Source organism: Diaporthe batatas, assembly GCF_019321695.1.
Source record: "Diaporthe batatas strain CRI 302-4 chromosome Unknown Contig00001, whole genome shotgun sequence".
NCBI lineage: Eukaryota > Fungi > Ascomycota > Sordariomycetes > Diaporthales > Diaporthaceae > Diaporthe > Diaporthe batatas.
Window position 1 is genome coordinate 3,975,910 of NW_025408548.1, and position 19,308 is coordinate 3,995,217.

The following is a 19,308-nucleotide window of genomic DNA, read 5'->3' on the forward strand; positions in this document are numbered from 1 at the left end:
TGTGAACAAAGTAAAGGGCAAGTTTTCAGCAGTGTGGCAAGGAGAGAGCTTGCTACAGTAAGGGGAGAAGTCCCAGAGGGCAGGAAGGTGGGAGAGATGGACTGGACAGCTCTGTGCAAAATGGTACGGCAGGGCGACAGTGTTACAAGCACACCACCCATCCAGTTTGGACGAGGACCAGATGAACCAACCCCATGGCTTCCCTCTGGGGAGTTGTGGCACTGCTCATGTGAGGCTATCGGCATTCATCCAGAACCAAGATTACTACTGACAAATGCCATCGTGCCATTCGTTTGAAGGTCATTCCGTCCTAAGCAGCGAGTGCAGAAAATGACATCCATGGGAGGCGGACTCACCTTTCTCGATGACCAAATGTCCGGACTTCGGACGACTCTTGGCTCAGACATCATCATGGGGGCCACATTCTGAAGGGAAGCCGCAGAAGTGGACAAAAAAAAAATGGCAGAGAGAGATCCCACACAACGGCCTCATGAAACAATCTCGGGTCTTCAATTGACACGATCGACTTTTGTACATCGGGGACTTTCCGAACCGCTTTTCCTTGATCCATATCGTTGATGAATATCCCTCTACTCTGTCCGTTTTGTACATGCATTGCTCTATATGTGCTCAGCTGCCTAGTCGACTCTGAGGGTTCGAGCGCCCCGCTTCTTAACGGGCTTCTTCTTCTTGTGGCCCTTCTCGAAAGCTGCCACGGCGCTGTGGTCCCTACCGAAGTTGTCGAGGTCCTTGACCTTGTAGATGCGGATAATCCAGTTCTCGCTGGTGAAAGCTTCCTCGACGGTATTGAGGACCGGGCCCTCTGCTGGCAGGCGGGCCCCACGGACACGATCTGTGGCCTGTCCCTTGGGGAACAGGTTATGATAGTTGTGGTACGACATCTTGTACCTGCGGAGAAGTCAGCAAAAGACGGAAAGTGCTGGCCTACAGAGGGTGATAAGCTTACATCAGCGAGTTCTTCATGGTGTCGGTGGCCTGGTCATCAACACGGTACTCTCCGCGCGACGTGAAGAAGTCTCGCTCCTTGACCTCGTCGGGCCAGATGCCTTCAGCAATCCTGACCATCCAGAGGAACTTGTTGATGTCGTCGCCCGAGTAGCCGAGCAGACCGCCAAAGACGACCAGCACGTAGTCGACCTCGTGCTGACGCATGATGGGGTAGCTGACCTCCTCACGGGAGCTCATGGCCTTGCCAACGGTCGCGATGTGGGTGTTGTTCCAGGTGTTGTTGTCAACCAGGGTGGGCCGATCAGCCATGCCACCGATCTGGTAGCCGTAGTCCCACCATGACATGATCTTGGCGTCCTCCTTGGTGTTTTGTCGCAGCCACTGGTAGGCCTCGCGGTAATCATCGATGATGTGCTGGCTCCCGTCAGGCATGCGGCTGGCCAGGACCACAGACGGAGAGGAGTAGGCGTTGGAGGTGACCCAGGTGCAGTGCATGACGAAGAGGATGAGGTACACCAGCATTCCCGCGGCCACGACCAGCTTCGAAGTCTTACTGTAGATCCCAACAATGGGCTGCTTGGAAGGGTCCGAGTGCTTGTGTTTGTTGCTCTTGTCCTTCTTCGCCGGGACGTCGGCAGCCTCGGCATTCTCGTCTTGAGGCTCCGGGCTGTCCGCCGAGAGGTAGTTGTCCAGGATGGTCGAAGCCGCGATGGCTGCCGCGACGACGACGCATGGTGTGAGTGTGAGCATGAGACGAACCATAACACCGGCAAAGTAGCTGCCGAGCACAGCATAGACGATGAGGAAGATGTGCTCGTCGCCCAGTCTGTCGAAGCACAGGTAGATGCCGGCAGGGAAGAGGTAAATCAACATGTTCAGGTCGAAGAAGAAGGCTGGCCAGGCAGTCGGCTGGTGCTCCGAGACAGAGGCGATGATCGGGATATGAACCTTAGCATATCCGGTATCGAAGAGCGAGTAGAATCGTCCTCCCCAGGCAGCGATCTTGCCAGTCCTGACCAGAAGGACGTTCGCCGCGATGCCCACCACTATGAGGGCGAAGAAGGATACCCATCGCCACTTGTTCACCACTTTGGGGTCAAACATGCCCGTGAACCAGTTGAAGAAGCCATAGAATTGCATCAGGCCAAAGACACCTGGTCATTGTCAGTTAGAAACCCCGCCCAATGTGTGCGCGCGGGTTGACCCAGCTTACCGAGGGCTCCAAAGTGGTCGCTGGTGCTGATGGCCAGGAAGTTGATGAATGGGACCTGCATGATTCCCAGGAAACCAATTGCGTAAAAGGTAGTGTAGGCGACATATAGCCGGTTGCTGTACCGGCCGGAAACGCAGAGCATGAGACTGTGGACTGCGATGAGGTTGTCGATAAAGGTATATCCACCCCAGGATGCGGCCATCCAGTCGTAGGAAAGGGCGCACAGAGCGGCCCACATGATAGAGCCCTGCTTGACAGCCTTGATCCAGAGGAAGAAGGTGAGGACCAGCAGGAAGATGGCGATGGCCTCGTTGTCATAGCTGCCAGCCACAGACCTGGAGATGTATCCGGGGGCAATGCCCATGAAGGCAGCGGCCAGGAGACCGGCGGACTTGGAGGTGGACAGCTCGTTGGTCAACCAGTATGCTGCGAGGGCAGTGAGACCGGAAAAGCCCGGGGCGAGCAGGACGCAGATATTTCGGATGTCGACGGGAATGGTCAAGAGGCGGAAAAGATGGTAGATGATGCCGCTGGTGGCCATCAGGCCGGGATACAGGGTTCCGCCGGTGACACGACCCAGCGGGTACCATGTTCGGTCGTCGAACCAGTCCCAGAAGCTGTAGAATCCATTTGCAACGAGGTACTTGGTGGCCCTGAAGTTGAACCAAGGGTCGACTGAGAGAAGGCAATGGTCAGCGGTCAGAGCAGGTGGTGCTTGAGGGAAGGCGGAGGTCGGGGGTGCTGCGGCGACGACGAAGACGCAAGCCGGGAGCAGACTGACACTCGTGGATGATACTCTCGAAACCTGCCCCAGACAATTGTTAGCTTGACTCTCACATGCTGAACTGACAATGCAATGCCATTGATCGCAACGTTCAGTGTCACACATCGTGGTGAAGGGCAATGTAGAGCTTCATGGGCGGTGCGAGGCAGGTTCACTCACGGATGACCGAGAACAGACGACTGGCAACGGCGGCTCCAGCGATCAGGACGAGGATGACAACACGGAACAGGGCTCTTGTGTTCTGGCCCTGGCTGCTGCCAGAAAGAAGAGTAGAGATGCCAGCCGACATGGTGGGCTGATTGATGAAGAGAAAAACAGGCTATGCCTGAGGAAAGGAGGGTGGGAGTGTCGTCGTTGTCAGGCAGCTTGTTAGTGACGATTCCCCCGAGCTCCAGAAGTACGTCGCCTGTAAGAGGTTCAGGACAGTTTGAAGCTTCGCCAGTCCGAGCTGGGGTGCGGCAGTAAAGTCTTGGCGGCAGTGCAGGCACAACCAAGTGGGTCCGTCTTGGGGAATAGGTGGTGTGAACTCCGAGTAGGAGAAGCTCGGGCCAACTGGTACCTTATCAGCCAATGTCTGTCTGCGTATGTGACAAAGCTCACACCGTCACCTTTACAGGCAGAGCACGACGATAGTCGGTATAAGTCACCTAGTTACCTAGGTACTCAATGCATATGCACACAGGCTGTTGGTCACCCGGCCTTTCTTTATCGCTGGGATCTACCGTTATTTCTTCCACGAACGAGTTCCTGCTTGTTTTGCCTGATTCATTTAGCCTGTGTTGATTACTTTCATATTGTGCTTTGTAGGGCTCCTGCGGCGCCATGGATTCCCGCGCAAGGAACGAGGAGGGCTGGTTGGCATCTTGGTAGGTGTCTCTGAATACGGCAAAGCCGTCACATGGGCTGCCCGGTGCTGGTGGAATATAATCCGTAGAGCTTGCGGTGGCAACGCTGTAATACTGACACTCTTGTTCCTCGCTCGACATTTGCTAGCACTACCCCCGTGTGTAGGAAGCCATTCAGTAGTCATTCGAGGCTTGCAGGATCATCGCCAAACGGCCGTCCCTGCTCTCACTGAGAGCCAGTTGCTGGATATAGCGCCGGCCTTGGCCAGATAGAATACGGGGGGTTTGGGATCGGTCGGTCACTTGGCGCAGTTCAAATGAAACCCATGACATGCCGTCTAATTTAGTATTGTACAGTCGCAAACTTTTTCGGATAGGTATCTAGGTTGGTCAGAAAGGTCTGGTAGCGCAGTCCTTGTGGATCGAATTATCGCGCGGATCTGCTTTGTTTGCTTCGGCCAGGCAACCCATCGTGCCACAAACACGCCGGATCTTGTCGCAAAGGGTTCGTACCGCCTCCCCGCAAAAGCCACTCGTCCGCCTTGCTGCGTGAAGGTGGCCTGTCCTCTTTCCCGCCCGGCCCTGACCGCCACCACTCCATTGTCAAGGTCCCCAATCGAACGGTCACTTTCACCAGCTCTAGGGGCTCTCCTTGACCAGAGCGTTGAAGTATGCCTCCAGGTCGAAGTTCGGGCTCATTGGATCTTGGTTCACTGCTTCCTGCGTAAGCCTGCGTTCCCGTCTCCGGAGTCGATGCACCGCTGCGGATAGCCCAGGCACGGTCGTCCTGGCCTGTTCCTGGGGGTTGATACTCACGTCCGCCGGTTGTGGAGCCCAGGGGTGCTGGGTTCTTCTTCTTTGCGAACTCCTCCTTGGCCTTCTGTATTAATTGCTGCTTGTGCTCATAGTCCCGCTTCTCCGAAGCTACCCTGCTTGCGGCGTTGATCGATCTCTGATGAGAAAAGCCATAGAATACGCCAAAGGCAAGGGCGGAGTACCGGAGTACCTGGAGGGCAGGGTTGTCAGCATTGCTTTCCCCGGTGCAGCGTCTCTGACGTTGGTGACGGGATGCGGGATGGGCTGTGTCGTGGTCGTGCGCGGAGGAAGGGCACTGTCATGCAGTGCGCCCGAATGACATACGTTGACTCCTGATGTGGCAGACATTGGGAGATTTGACGGCGCCTCGCGACTGACACAGGGCAGGAGGGACTGGAAAACAGATCGCGGGGCGGGCAATTGATGTCAATTGACCCGGTTGGGATGGTCGTCGAGCCGAGGAGACGAGATCTGGGTGTCGGTTAGGAGCTGGGCGTTGCGAAGTTTGTATGTCGGGAATTTTCGCCGGGCAGAGCTCCCAAGGCCAGAGCAGGCTTGCTAGGATGGGGGATGGCTGACCACCGAATGAGCGAACGGGCTGGCAGGCTGGCAGGCTGGCAGGCACAGGGAACAGGGCGGGCACGGACGTCCCCGGTTGCCGAAAGACGCCCCGGGGCGTGTCGCTACGGGCACTGGGCCTGGGCCTGCTGGCCATACACGCCCCCCTGTCGCGACCGCGCTGTTGACATCTGGACGAGGGAGCATTGAACACATGAGGAGCAAAGCACTCGCGACACTAGGCGATCATCCATCTTCACATCAAAGGTCTGACAACCACAAGGCAAAGGCAGGGGCAATCAAAGAGAGCCTCTCGAAAGACTCCCTTCGCATTGCTCTGACCCCAAGAGTGCTGGAGATGGGCTGTTGAACAGCCGCACACCGCACCCGCAATGCAACAACGTCGGGACGAGATTCTTGCGAAGAAGGCCAAGCTCGCAGAGCTCAAGCGCCAGAGAGAGCTTCGCGCCACTCAGAATGGACCAGGCCGCCCCAGTTTCAGCGGCAGCGATGTCAGGAACCCCCGCCCCCAAACCCTGGCAACCAAAACAGTTCCGGCCTGAGGCCCGACCTTGCTGACCAGCAACTCAGTTGATCTCTCCCGCGCCTGCCCGAGCCGACAATCGCCGAGAGATCGAGTCCCTGATCAACAGTCTAGTTGGTGAGAGCCGGCCCGGGTCTGTCACGACAGGCGGCGCTGCATCGCCAGCACACCGTGGAAGCCGCCCAAACAGTGTCCTCAGTGCCGGGGAGACCAGTAATGGGGCCATCTCCGAGTTCACGTCACCGCCAGGCATCGAGATCCCAGCACAGACCGTATATAGCCAGCCGCAGACCCTGAGCACGGTGCCCCTGACGACAATATATGAGTGCCCACCGTCGCCCATCAAGGAGATATTCTCCTACAGCAAAGGCGTGCAGACGTCCGAGGACCTGTTCCCGGCAGCGGCTCGACCCCGTGCATTCTCGCTCGAATCCTTGCCCGAGGATGCGTCGTCGACACCCAACAAGCGCATGAGCAGGAGGGAGCGAGACAGGGAGGAGGAGCTCCGGCAAAAGCTCCGGAGGGAGATAGAAGAGGAGCTCCAGGCGGCGAAGGACCTGACAGCCGAGGGCGATGTCAAGAAAGCGGCCCTGCCGGACTCTAGCTTCGCCACCAGGACACTGACAAACGACGAGCTGAACGCCATTGTCTCGTCGGACGAGTTTGTGGACTTTTTCGACCGATCACTAAAGGTCATCGAAAAGACCCTGGACCAGTATGACGTCTTGACAGACTACACGCTGGGAGCGCAGGACATCGAGGACGAGGACGAACAAGGCAATGTTGGGGGCAAGGGCCGCCGCAAGGTCAAGGAGATCCGGCAATTCTACGATGAACGGTGGTCCAAGAAGCGCATGGTCAGCGCCATAGACTTTTCTCCAAAGTTTCAGGAGTTGGTCCTGGCATCCTACACAAAGAACCCTTCAGCACCGCATGAGCCCGATGGGGTTGTTCAGGTCTGGAACCTGAACCTGCACGACCGACCCGAGTTTGTGTTCCACGCCCAGTCCGACATCCTGACCGCCAAATTCTCACCTTTCCACCCCAACCTCATCGTGGGCGGGGCATATAGCGGACAAGTCCTCCTCTGGGACACGAGAGCGCGATCTGCGCCCGTCCAGAAGACCCCGCTCACCGGCTATGGTCACACGCATCCAGTCTACGCTGTTGATATAATTGGCACACAAAACGCCAACAACATCATATCGTGCTCGACCGATGGTACGGTGTGCGGCTGGGCGGTCGACATGCTGGCACAGCCTGCAGAGACCCTCAACCTACAAGCGCCGAACCCCAACAAGAATGACTACATCAGCCCTCTCTGTCTCTCCTTCCCACAGGCCGACCCGACCTTCTTCTTGGTTGGGACGGAGGAAGGAACCATCTTTCCGTGCCATAGATACGACCGCGCGGGGGCCAAGGCTGGTGTCGATCCGAGGGTCAGCTACAAGGGCCACGCCGCGCCGGTCATGTCCCTCGATTTCCACCCGGCCAGGGGTCCGGTCGACCTCGGCGACCTAGTAATCTCCAGCAGTCTAGACTGGAGCGTAAAGCTCTGGAAGGTGCGGGCACCGGCCACTACGTCTGGCATCGGTGGCGCGGGTGGTGGGGGTGAGGGCGCGGTCTCCCACCTGATGGACTTTGTCCGTGAGGACGTGGTCTACGATGCCGCCTGGTCACCCATAAAACCGGGGGTCTTCTCGCTCGTCGATGGCGCGGGCTGGGTCGAGCTGTGGGACATCACCGTCGAGACGGAGGAGCCGGTGGCGAGGATCAGCCCCAGCTCGAGGAAGGATAGCCGGGCCATGTTGTCCAAGAGCCTGAACAAGGTGAAATGGGAACAGCAGGAGGGCAAACGGTTGGCTGTTGGGGGTATCGATGGCGCCTTGACGGTGTTTGAGGTTGGCCCAGACTTGGGCGGCAAGGAAAACCTCAAGAACGAGGAGTGGACCAACGTCAAGAAACTAGTGAACAGGGTTGAGGCGGTTGGTGTGAACGGCGCGACGGAAATGTAGGGGTGTTCAAAGGGAAAGGGATCATAGCTGATCGCATGCTCTAGTCGAAATGCGCCTGCTTTGGACACAGGGCTCGAGTTGAGGGGGTGCTTCTGGCGTCATGAACTTTATGAATATACCCCAACCACAACGAAGATGTTCTCAAAGTTAGCGAGACACATATTCTTCATTTCGAGGTACACCGTACTCGTGTACACGCTACGGCATCTGACCGTCCTCCCGCCACCAACCGCCCCTCCCCTTTTTCTTGGGAGGGGGGCAGACACAAGTTGAATAGCCTCCTAGGGATCAGCCTTCAGATGACCTTTAGATAGACAGTCTGTGGGACTGGTTCTAACAGAGCAGAAGTAGGTAAGCTATGGGAGATCTTGTCTGGATAATGCAACGTTTTAAATCCATGGCTCCTCTATTTACCTTGGAGGTAAATATACTTACCTAAATGCCGACCCAAATATCCCTAGTTCCGGCCCCTTGCTGCGGGTGAAGGGGTCTTATGTAATCATGGTTGGGATTGGTCGGCCCCAGGTACTGTAGTACTTACCTGGGTTACCTTGGGGGTTCTGCAGGCATGCAAGTGACGCCTCGACGAAATTTTTTGGACCTTGTTAGACGTTGCTGCCAGCTCCCCCCAAATCATCGCTTTCCGTTCTACAAACGCAATTGTTTGGGGATTCCTTCATTTCTCTTGGCCGCAAATACTCCTGTTCCATCAAAATGTTTGTCACCATATTCCCTGACAGTCCGGTTGTCCAGACTGCCAATGCTAGAGGTCTAACAGTCAATTTCTTTACAGGAACTCAATCAGACGCGCCGCACTGCGGGCCGCCGTTTCGGCATCTCGCGCCCCCGCAACCAAGGCCCAGGTGCTCGGCCTGGCGACACAGATCTCTGCACCGAGAATCATCGTCCCTGCGGCAGCGCGGTGCTTTTCCCAGACCCTGCGTGTTGCCGACGAGGAGCCAGCCACCAGGGCCGGTCAAGGTAGGTAGCCTAGGGACCTGCCAAGTTGAGCCTCAAGGCTCGGCTTCATGACACAAGAGGCGCTGACGGCTATGTGTAGCTGAGACGGCCGCGCCCAACGGAGACGAGCCTGGTCATGGACTGTTCGTTCGGAACATGGTCTTCGAGGCCAACGAGGACCACCTGAGGGAGGCTTACGAGAAGTACGGCGAGGTCGTCAAGGCTGTTGTTGCTCGTGATGCTCGCGGTCTCAGCAGAGGGTATGTCATGATCCTGTCGCGGCAAGGCATGGGGCCGAGCTCGTGCGCCTACTGACCACGGATTCTTGCTGCAGGTACGGCTTCGTTTGGTTTAACAACCAGGAGTCTATGGAGAAGGCCGTCGCCGGCACCAACTCGTCATTCTGGCATGGACGCCGAATCCAGGTCTCCCCCCGGGCACCCAAGACGAACCGGCCCACGTCGAGCATGGGGCCAACCAAGTCCCTCTACGTCGGCAACATCCCCTACGAGACGACCGACGCAGAGCTGAACCGCATCTTCCGCGAGCTGGACAACGTGACCGACGTCCGTGTGGCTGTTGACCGCACCACGGGATGGCCCCGTGGTTTCGCCCATGCCGATTTCGAGGATGTTGAGTCTTGCCAGGCGGCCAAGGAGAAGCTTGCGGGTACCACTATTGGCGGCCGGGAGCTGAGGCTTGATTTTGCGTCCGAGGTCATCAAGTCCAACAAGAGGCAATAGAGAGGTGGAGAGGATGGGGCAAATGGCTGGCTCGGAGAGCCCGGAGGGTATGCGACGTAGGATGGGTTAGGACCGTGCAAATCGGCAGCGAGGATTGGGCCTGCTGCATGATGCAGTGTCGAAACTCCTTGAGCTATTCAGCCCTGTGGGTATCGATGACGGTCGATCACCAGGTAAGAGCAGCCTCCATCAAGACTGACAAGGTCGGCGAGGAGGCAGGGTGAGGCAGCGTTCTCCCCTAGGCGTGAGCGAGGGGGCAAGTCCCAACACCGAGTCACGAAACATCCTAAAATGTACATGTAGAAAACTCAAGTAGAACATGGGTCGGCGGTCTTCTCGGCGTCTCGTCGGGGATCTGCTAAGGCGTCTTCGGATTTATTTAGTGTACGAATCTCAAACGATGGAAGAATCCCACCTCGATTCCAGCCTGGTCTTGCCAACTCTATCTGTGAAAGTCAACATGTGACAGCTGTCCTGTGGTGGCCGGTTGCCCAAGAGGATTATGGAAAAAAGACAAAAGAAAGAGTAGGTACCACACCAGAGGGAGATTGTTGCAATGGTTTGGCAGAGACTGCTGGCCCTTCGCCATAGACCGCCCGGCCAGAAGACTATAGTAACAAACCCAAAGGACTTGTTATTCCCTGATCGTACAAGAGGCCCATTACCATCACAATTGTATATTACAGTAGTTGCAGTAGTCATGCTTTGATTGCAATGAAGTTTTGTCAATACTTTACGTTTCCTGAAAAGTTGGATTGCTCCACACAAAGTGTAAGGTGTTTTGATGAGGTTCAGCTGTCAGTACCTCCTTGGTGGACCTGGTGGACTACTGCCTTTAGATCCTAGAGCAGAAACCCATGCCGAGATATTCGGAGTGGAAACGACCAGTCCATGCACGGTCCACAAAGACACTGACCGTGTGACAAATAGAGGCATCAACACTGTTAGTTCAACCACGGCATGCCGAGCAAGCCGGGGTACGCAGACAGACAGGATGGTACGAATTGTGATAAATGCTTGGCATGGGAGACGTTAGTATGGTCTGAGTAGACAGCATTCGGAGGCTCGCAAATGCCTCGGCAAGTTTGAACGTCTCGTGCCGCTCGGCTGGCAACCTGGTTGGAAATCGGCCGTGGCCCGTGGTAGGTGGCCCACTTCCCCAAGTTTTGCCCCTCACATGTGCAGTGTAGTAGTAGCAAACCGGCAACTAACTACCTTTCCCAAGAAGCCCATCTCTCCATCTTCCAACAGCCTCAACCTGTCCTCCATCCTTCGGTACATCTTTGCAGGTAGGTGTCCTCCCACACTGACGTCTCGTGGGCAAGTGACATCCCTCCATCCCGAGCTGCCAGGCACGAATCCGTACCGCCCGCCCCAGCCGTCCGAGATCGTCACTTCCGATCCCTCCCAGCCCAGGGATACAAACCCACGCCATGTCCTTCCTCGCAGGAGGAGCCGAGTGCTCGACCTCGAACCCCATCGGCCAGCTCAACAAGCATGCTCAGCAGGACAACAGCCTGCAGCGGGACCGCTTCGTCAACAATGCGCCCGGCGGCTCTGCCCAGGGCTTCCGGACCAGCGCCGGCCCGAGCACTCCGGCTCTTGATGGCCAGATGAACGCCTTCATGCAGCAGAATCCTAACATGCCGGAGATGGCATTTGACCGGTTACAGAGGCCAGGGCCCGCCGGCGGGCAGATACAGATCGACCCTCCTCACCAGGGCGTCCACCTTCGGGCACAGTCTGCGTCGCCGTCGTTCTCGCCCTCCTTCTCCCCGGACGAGTTTGCAAAGTTCCAGCAGGCAAACCGCTCCATCGCCCACAGGTCAAGCCCCGCGCCGCAACAGCAGTCGATGGCAGTCTCGACATACCAACGGCCGATGATGGGTGGTGGCATCTACAGCCCCATGTCCTCCATGGGGATGATGCAACCGCCTGGCATGTATGGAGGCATGTCCATGTACTCCCAGCAGGCCCCAGTGCAGGCCGACGCCAAGGGAAAAGGAAAGGCGGTCGAGACCGAGGAGTCAACGCAAGAGCTACAGAAGAAATTCGAGGAGCAGTTCAACCTCCACGAGGATACCGAGGAAGGCGTCGAGGAAATAGAGCGCGAGCTGAACACAATGGACGAAAAGCTGATGGAGTCCGAGACCGGGTTCGGCGACTTCGAGTCGATATGGAAAGGCATCCAAGACAACGAGGCGGCCATGCGAGACATGCCGGAGCAGGACCTCGATATTAAATGGGGCGACGGCTTAGACTCCTGGAACCCGTCCCGAGGCATGTCCGCAGACCCTCTCATCGAGGACTACTTGTTCGAGGAGGATAACCTTTTCAAAGACCAGGCGAACCCCTTCGAAGAGGGCGTACGGATCATGGACGAGGGCGGCAACCTCTCCTTGGCCGCCCTGGCTTTCGAAGCCGCGGTTCAAAAGGACGCGTCTCACATCGAGGCCTGGGCTCGATTAGGTGCAGCACAATCGCAGAACGAGAAGGAGGACGCCGCCCTCCGGGCGTACCAACGCGTCCTACAGCTTGACCCCAACAATCTCGACGCCCTCATGGGCCTCGCGGTGTCATACACTAATGAGGGCTATGACAGCACAGCTTACCGCACGCTAGAGCGCTGGCTCTCGGTCAAGTACCCACAGGTGATCTCTCCAGACAAGCTGTCTGACCCCGCAGACATGGGGTTCACGGACCGCGCAGACCTGCATTCCAAGGTGACCGACCTGTTTATACAGGCGGCCCAGCACGCCCCCGACGGCGAGCACATGGACCCAGATGTCCAGGTGGGGCTGGGCGTGCTTTTCTACGGCAGCGAGGACTTTGAAAAGGCGGTCGACTGCTTCGAAGCCGCCCTTAGGAGCAGCGAGCTCGGCATAGCAAACCAGCGAAACCAGCGACACCTCCTCTGGAACCGGCTCGGCGCGACGCTGGCCAACAGCGGGCAGAGCGAGCAGGCCATTCACGCCTATGAGCAGGCTCTGGTCCTGCGGCCCAACTTTGTCCGCGCGCGGTACAACCTGGGCGTCAGCTGCATGAACATTGGCTGCTATGAACAGGCCGCCGGCCACCTGCTGTCAGCGCTTGACATGCACAAGATGGTGGAGAAGGCCGGGAGGGAGAAGGCCAGGGAGCTGCTCAGCGGGACCGGAGACGGTGGCGACGTCAGCGAGGAGCACCTTGACCGCATGACGACCCAGAACAGGAGCACCACGCTCTACGACACGCTGCGTAGGGTCTTCACGCTCATGAGCCGGCGCGACCTGAGCGAGAAGGTCGTCTTCGGGGTCGACCCGGACGTCTTCCGCCCAGAGTTCGAGTTTTAGGGAATTCCTGTACGGTTCTGCGGGTCTCTCAAACATCAATCAGATTCCGGTCAGTGGCTTCGTTCGATGAAGCAAGCGAGCGAGTCAGAAAGAAGCTTAGACCGAGCATGCGACCAGTACTGCGAGGAACCTGGTTGACCTCGCTTCTTGAGCGGTGCCCAGATTCTCTGTGTCAGTGTGTAGACCTCCTCCTGGTGAAGTCCTGTGGAACCGAGAAGCAGAATGATCAAGGTCGCTGTAGAAACGCCTTAGTCTTCTACAGACTATGTGGCTGTCACTGTAATAACGTGTGCGGTTGCCTGTCATACATGAACGCTCGCCGTGGTTGTTTCATTGCACGTACCTCTACACGGCGACAAAACGCGGTACTGACCGCGAGCCTCCCTCGACAAGTACCGCATATATGTAAGCTATGGACCAGGCTGGAACAAGCACCACCGTCCTTGCGAGCTGTGACGGGGAGTACCACCACATCACTTGACGCCAATGAATGCAATGCCGTTCCTAGCCCTCTGTGCCGCCTTCTTGAGGGCCTGCTCCTCGCGGTCCGTCCACTTGACGCTCAGCTGGTCCCACTTGGACCCGGGCGTGTTGTACTCGCGCTTCCACTGTGCGTGCATGGCCTGCAACCTGCTCATCTCGCGCGGGTCGCCGCTGCCGCTCAGCACGATGAAGGCCGTGCAGGGCGGGAGTGCGTCATGGATGCGCTTCAGCCTCTCCGCCAGGCTGCTGAGGGAAACCTCGAGGGCTGACTTTTCCCCGCTTGAGGTCCCGGAAACGGTGGGCTTCTGCTCCGGCACGGCCGGGTTGGCCATGTCGACGACGGCATTGCTGAACACGGAACCCTTCGAGTCGGCGCTCTGGTTGACGGCGAATGGGTTGTTTTTCGACGCGGCATGCGCCTCCTCCAGCTCCTTCGGGGGCCCCGCGGCGTCGTCGGCGTCTGTCTTGGCACGGTTCCACCAGCCCTGGAGGGCCTCAAGCTCGCGCATCCTCGCCCAGACGAAGTCGACCCCTCCGCCCCTCACCACCGCACCGTCCGGGTCACCCCTCACCGCGCGGAGCACCTTCTCCTCCACGTCAGCATCGCTGTTGCAGCCGTCCAGCACGATCTCCGCCAGGTTGGCAACACTGCGCCTGGCATCGCCCCAGTCGACGGCCGCAGTAGACTTGCCTGTCGGAGCGGCCACGCTGCCGCCCTGGGCCTTGTAGCTGATGCCAGTGCGGGCGAGCCGCTTGAACAGGTTCTCGCCGGATGCCTCCCCTGCGGCCCACGCCTTCCCCTTCTCGCACTTCTTTTTCACCAGGTCCAGGCAGGTCCTGGCGTCCTCGATGCTGTCATGGCCGCTGCTAGTGTTGTCTCCCTTCTGCACCTCGCGGTTGAGGTACTTTTGGGCAAGCCATTTCAGGGAATGCTTGAACGGCTGGCCCTTGGGGTGGGGGAAGATGACCGAGGTGTCAACGATGAAGGGGTGTGTCATCTTCAGGGCTTTCATATCCGAGTCGAGAGAGTGGCCAACGAGTATCGTCCTCGGTGTTATCAGGCCAATCAGACGTTCTTGTATGTCAGCCAAGGTGGTTGTCACCGGGTCAAGCATCTCCCTGGTGATGCCTGAGAACCTTGTCACGTAGTCTGTAATGGGCTTTTCTGGCTTGACGAGCTCGTCGAGCACTACCTTGCCGTCCCAGTTGACAACGCTGATCCGCGTGAGGGAAAACTCCTTCTCTCCGGTCATGCACATCTCACAATCAATGGCCAAGACGTCCCGGCCGGCCGTGACGCTGCCGTGCTGTATCTCGTTCTCGGGTACTCCTCCGTCTTCGAATCTGTCCACCTCGGTGTGGGTCCATCCTTCCGGATCTGCGAATGTTTCTCGCTGCTGTTCTGGTAGTAGACACGGATGCACGGAAAACCCATTCTCGACATATTGTTCTGGCGTCAAGACGAATTCGGTGATGCGAGTCCGTACGTTCTGCCAGCCCTGTGGGTCCCTGACCGGCTTGGGCCCCTTCTTCCCCTTGTCATCGGCGGCCTTTGGAGCAGGTGCGGTAAGGAAGGTGACAATGGGAGAGTGCAAGCGGCCCTGCTTGTCGTCACCGGTGGCTCTCACCGGCCAGAGATGAGGGAACATGCGGGCGAAAGGCTTGAGAGCCTCTGGTAGCTTTTCCTCTGCCAGAGGGCGCGGGTAGTAGTCATCGGGTGATGTGACCAGTCGCTCGACCGCTTGGGCGGGCGACTTGGCGTTGTAGACGGAGAAATCCACATTCTGCTTGAACATGGCCTCTTCCAGCCCGGGTACAAGTACAGTGACAATCTTTCTGAACTGTGGTCTGTGCTTGACCGACACCCATTGGGGAGCAGTGCCATCGGCCATGATATACAGTACGAGGTCTCTCAACTGATTGAGGTTCACCTTGGACTGGAGCCTCGCCTGGTTTGAGAAGGTGATGGATGGATAGTTGGATCCGTCTGGCTTGGGCGTCTTCTTAGATTTCTTGGTTGGGCGACGCTCGACGGTCTGCCAGTCGCCGCCACCGCCGCCATCTTGCTGCACATCATCAGCCCTTGACCGCTTCACGCCAGTACTGGATTTGCTGTGTGATGAGGCTGAACCAGTGTCCTGAGGTCTGTTGGCGGCGGGCCAGTCGGCCGCGGAGCCATTGGCCATGGCATCATCCATGATTCAAGAGGACGGATGGATCTTGGTTTGTCTGACGGATCTGCATCCGCTGTAAACGCGGCGTGATCCAGATACTTGAGAGTCGTGTGAGCTAACGATGAGTGCCCGTGGGGTTAATGAGGCTGTGAGGATGGTGAAAAGGCAGGCAGCTTCTTGGACTCGCCTGCCCAAAAAGTCGGCTTATCTTATCGAGGCCCTGTCGAGGCCCTGTCAGGACCCTGTGGTCGACGCCCTGTTCGGCAAGTGCCGTGCCCAGGCCCAGGCGCTCACTGTGAATGTGGAACCCCGTGGGGAAGCTCCAGCAGGAGGGTCCTTGGAGCAACGTCACCGTCACTTGACTACTGCTTCGTACAAAACGTGACGATAAAATGTGCCGTCTTCCTCGGGCAGCATTTGCTGCTGGCCCACCCACACGTGTGAGGAGTATATGCTTCATGACACCTGCAGAATATGCAAAGCAATAAAAGAAACGGATCATATGCCGATTCAAGTTGGTGCTTGAAAGGAAGCAGCGATGGGCAGGGCACGATTTTGGACAATCTGCCCTTGAGACCTTGATACGCTCCGCTCGATTGCCAACTGGGCTGTCTCTATGGCAGCAACGAGGCCCTTTTGTCGCCTTAACCTTCAGGCAGACAATGCATGTCTCGCTGCATATTACTGTCCCACCACACGCTGCCTGACAAGCAGTCCTACGCCCCTGGTTAATGTAGCTGTCGAAGATCCTCCTCCAGGCACAAGTGACGGCCTGTGGGACTATGTTCCACTTACGGCATTGGTAGGCAAGTCTATGTATGCACATTTGATTCCAAGGTTGTCGAAGTTATGCTTCCCGGGAACAGAAGTTGCCGTGAAAGGTACAAGCCGTGTCGTCCGCGTTGGAATCGGATTGCGCGACAGTCAAAGGAGCGAGATCCGCGGGGGTCAGGAAGACGGCGGTGGCGTCAATGTGGTCTTCATGCGGCGGGCGCGGCCCGCCACATCATCTGTGGGATGTGAACAAGTGCCATCATCCGTGAAGCTGGCCACACTTGGAAGACAAAAAAGCTGCGCGCATGGGAACTACTCAGGGAGGACTGGCCATATACGAGTTCGTCGCACATGAAGATGTGTGATCTGGAGCACCACGGACATCCAGCCCAAAAAGTCGACTTGCTCTCATCAATCCGCATCAGACTCTACAGTCTTTCCGTGGGTCCCTTCTCCTCCCTGTCCAGACAGTGTTTGGCAACCATGCAGTTGGCAGATACTTGGCAATAAGGCATCGAGATGGGCTTTCAAGTTCCGATCGTATGCTATCAGGGCTGCCCAGAGCTCAATCATGCTAATCTCGCACGACGCCATTGAAAATCAGTCGCATCGATGTTCCATGCACCCAAGACAGCTTCCCGCCTCAGTCGACCTTGTCGACCTCCAAGATGGGCTCGTCTGTCTCGAAGTCCGCCTTCATAATCTCAACAGCAAACCCTGCGAGGTCCTCAATCGGCTGGAGTATCTGCTCCTTGAAGTACTTGTTGCCAGCCTCATCCCTGCTCCCTGCCCAGGCCCGAAGAAGCCCGGCCTGCTTCTCTCGGCCAGGAAGGCTCGCGATGTCCTGCAGCATACTCCTCGCAAGGTCGAGGATCTCCCACTCGTCCGACTGTGCCACCGGGCCATATTTCTCAACCATGAGCGCCAGCGCCTCACACATCGCAACCTGATCCGCCTGGAGAAGGCACACCATCACCCGCTCGTCAGTGACCTCGGTCAGCGCCTCCATTGCTGACGGAGGAGCCGTGTTGGTTAGGGTCTTTGCGATCACCATAAGGCCCTTCAGCCTCCTCTCTTTGAAGGGCGCCGGGTACTTGTAGGGCGCGCAGTTGAGCGCCGCGAAGCATGCGACTGCGAGCGCGTGCGCGTAGCTCCCTGTCTCCGAGTAGTACATGATTGCATGTTCAACGGTCAGCCCCAAAGGCTCCTGCGCCCACATTCCGGCCTGGATCAGAGGCTGACACTGCCGCCACTGATGTTTGAGCACCATAAGCCTCTCCTCGGTGGTTGTCGGGCCTTGTGACCTCTCGGGGGTCTGACAGGCGACGTAGATCTCGTCAATGCTGTCCTTGAGCTCCTGAAGCTCATTCTTGGACGTCGGCGGGCTGATGGCGGGCTTCCGGAGCCTCTCAAGGTTTGGTACCAAGCTAAATGAATTTAGGTGGATGACGGGTGATGTCTGGCAGACGTCGTAGACAGTCAGGTCATCCTTGCACCGTGGGCAGGTACATTCAAAGTGATACAATGCCAGACCGAGTTGTCGGAAGAGCTTTGGTTTTGTGAAATCAATGTATGATATGTTGATCTCGTCGCCCTCCTTGATTGGCACCTCGGCCTTTAGGAATGCCTTGCGCTTGAGGAAGCTGACATTCGCATTTGGCACGCAGGAGTGGTTCACCATGGCCAACGTAGGATGCAGGAAGATGCCCGCCTGCCCCGTGTCCACATCGGTCCGGTCGAACGAGTTCGTCTGGATCTTGCATAAGATATCTCGTGCGAGGTGGAGCTGCTCGTCCTCCTCTTTCCTGCCGGCATATTTCATGCCTCCATATGCTTGCAGGCTCAAGTCTTGCCAAATATCTTCTCTGGCCTTGAATCTCTGGACGTTGCCTTCCAACGCCCCGAAGGCACTCCTCAGATCCGCATCATCGTCCCACCGCAGCAACACCTGGAGGACGGCGCGGACAGGGGTGGGCAACCAGTCCTGGTCGACTGACTCCTTGACCTTACGAAAGCTCTTGCATTCCTGCTTGTGGATGAGGCTCCAGTGATGCTTTTGGCACGTGGAGCCACAATACGACACGAATTTGCACCCTGTGCACGCCTTTGTGGGCACATGATGTGCGAGGCAGTTGCTACAGACCGCCCTAGCAGAGGGACCGTTGGGAAGTGCTAAGGCGTGTTAGCGTTTGTGTGGTGGGCGGGAGGCGAGAGCCGGGTTTCACCTAGGATCGGGTCTGTAAACGTTGTGATGAGCTCCCCCGGCGCAAATGACTTGGTAGCATATAGGCTACGACCGGCAGCACCTGAGCCTTTGCTCCCGCGAACTTGGACGTTCGGTTGTGATGGAATGGATGCCATATTCACAGTCTCGAATTTGCCATGTCATATGATGGGAGGCAGCTGAAGTTAATCGAGCCTCTGGAATCAACTCGGAGAATAGGATAGACCCCTGAGAGCACAGGCCTTGTAAAGGATCCTGGGAGCCTGGTATTAGGTAAGCCAGCCCGGTGGGGATAAAAATGTCTTCTCGGTTAAAGCATCGATTCTCGTCCATGCAGACGCAGCGTCGACCTATCAACCTTTATGTGATATAGGCACACGGGATGCCATGCCGAAGCACATTTTCCGATTCGCTAGGCAAAGATCAGGTGAGCAACCATTGCATTCATGCTCTTGCTATCGAGGCTCAGGTCGTCTGTCAACATGATGAACGATATTTGAATTCTGCAATGCTCAAGAACCATACTTCACTGTGGAAACCATACCAAATCCCGCTTCCGTGGGTGCTGAAGACGAGACCTGCATGCTGCCCTCGATATTCCCACATCAACCTAAGACACAATTGAGGTTTTATTTGCTAATTATCGCTCGTGCTGGTGTAGGGACCCGAAGGCTTCAATGTTTGCCGAGTGCTCACGAGTGCCGTGTATCTAGTAATAGAATAGTCCCAGCATGCACTCACTGTTAGTTTGTCATTTTGCGTAGGGGCTCTCACATCCCGGGGGTTTATCACGTGCAGATGATGTCCGGGAGACCTGGCCCAGAGGAATCTCCCATGCGAGATCATCGTGCTGGAGCAATACTTGGGGCAGGTG

General features: G+C 57.1%; 4 protein-coding genes across 4 annotated transcripts; 2 read left to right on the forward strand and 2 right to left on the reverse strand.

Annotated features, from left to right (window-relative positions):
- Positions 1–638: 638 nt before the first annotated feature.
- On the reverse strand, positions 639–3,255 carry KVR01_000987 (dolichyl-diphosphooligosaccharide--protein glycosyltransferase subunit STT3; the record flags this gene model as incomplete). The annotated part of the gene is made up of 5 exons (XM_044787168.1): positions 639–909; positions 968–2,123; positions 2,183–2,857; positions 2,964–2,987; positions 3,126–3,255. The coding sequence occupies 5 exons, from the start codon at positions 3,253–3,255 to the stop codon at positions 639–641; spliced, it is 2,256 nt and encodes a 751-aa protein (XP_044650936.1).
- A 1,195-nt stretch (positions 3,256–4,450) lies between these two features.
- Positions 4,451–4,975, reverse strand: KVR01_000146 (F1F0 ATP synthase subunit e; the record flags this gene model as incomplete). The annotated part of the gene is made up of 3 exons (XM_044791861.1): positions 4,451–4,524; positions 4,628–4,817; positions 4,952–4,975. The coding sequence occupies 3 exons, from the start codon at positions 4,973–4,975 to the stop codon at positions 4,451–4,453; spliced, it is 288 nt and encodes a 95-aa protein (XP_044650095.1).
- Positions 4,976–5,354: 379 nt separating this feature from the next.
- On the forward strand, positions 5,355–7,967 carry KVR01_000354 (uncharacterized protein). Its single transcript, XM_044793958.1, has 2 exons — positions 5,355–5,697; positions 5,777–7,967. The coding sequence occupies exons 1-2, from the start codon at positions 5,578–5,580 to the stop codon at positions 7,742–7,744; spliced, it is 2,088 nt and encodes a 695-aa protein (XP_044650303.1). The 5' UTR covers positions 5,355–5,577; the 3' UTR covers positions 7,745–7,967.
- Positions 7,968–10,880: 2,913 nt separating this feature from the next.
- KVR01_000078 (uncharacterized protein) lies at positions 10,881–12,779 on the forward strand (the record flags this gene model as incomplete). The annotated part of the gene is made up of 1 exon (XM_044781693.1): positions 10,881–12,779. The coding sequence occupies one exon, from the start codon at positions 10,881–10,883 to the stop codon at positions 12,777–12,779; it is 1,899 nt and encodes a 632-aa protein (XP_044650027.1).
- Positions 12,780–19,308: the final 6,529 nt, after the last annotated feature.

Coding starts and splice junctions, on each gene's coding strand:
- KVR01_000354 (XM_044793958.1), top strand. CDS start 5,578: ATGCAACAACGTCGGGACGAGATTCTTGCGAAGAAGGCCAAGCTCGCA. Junction 5,698..5,776: donor CCAGTTTCAGCGGCAGCGAT/GTCAGGAACCCC, acceptor CCAGCAACTCAG/TTGATCTCTCCCGCGCCTGC.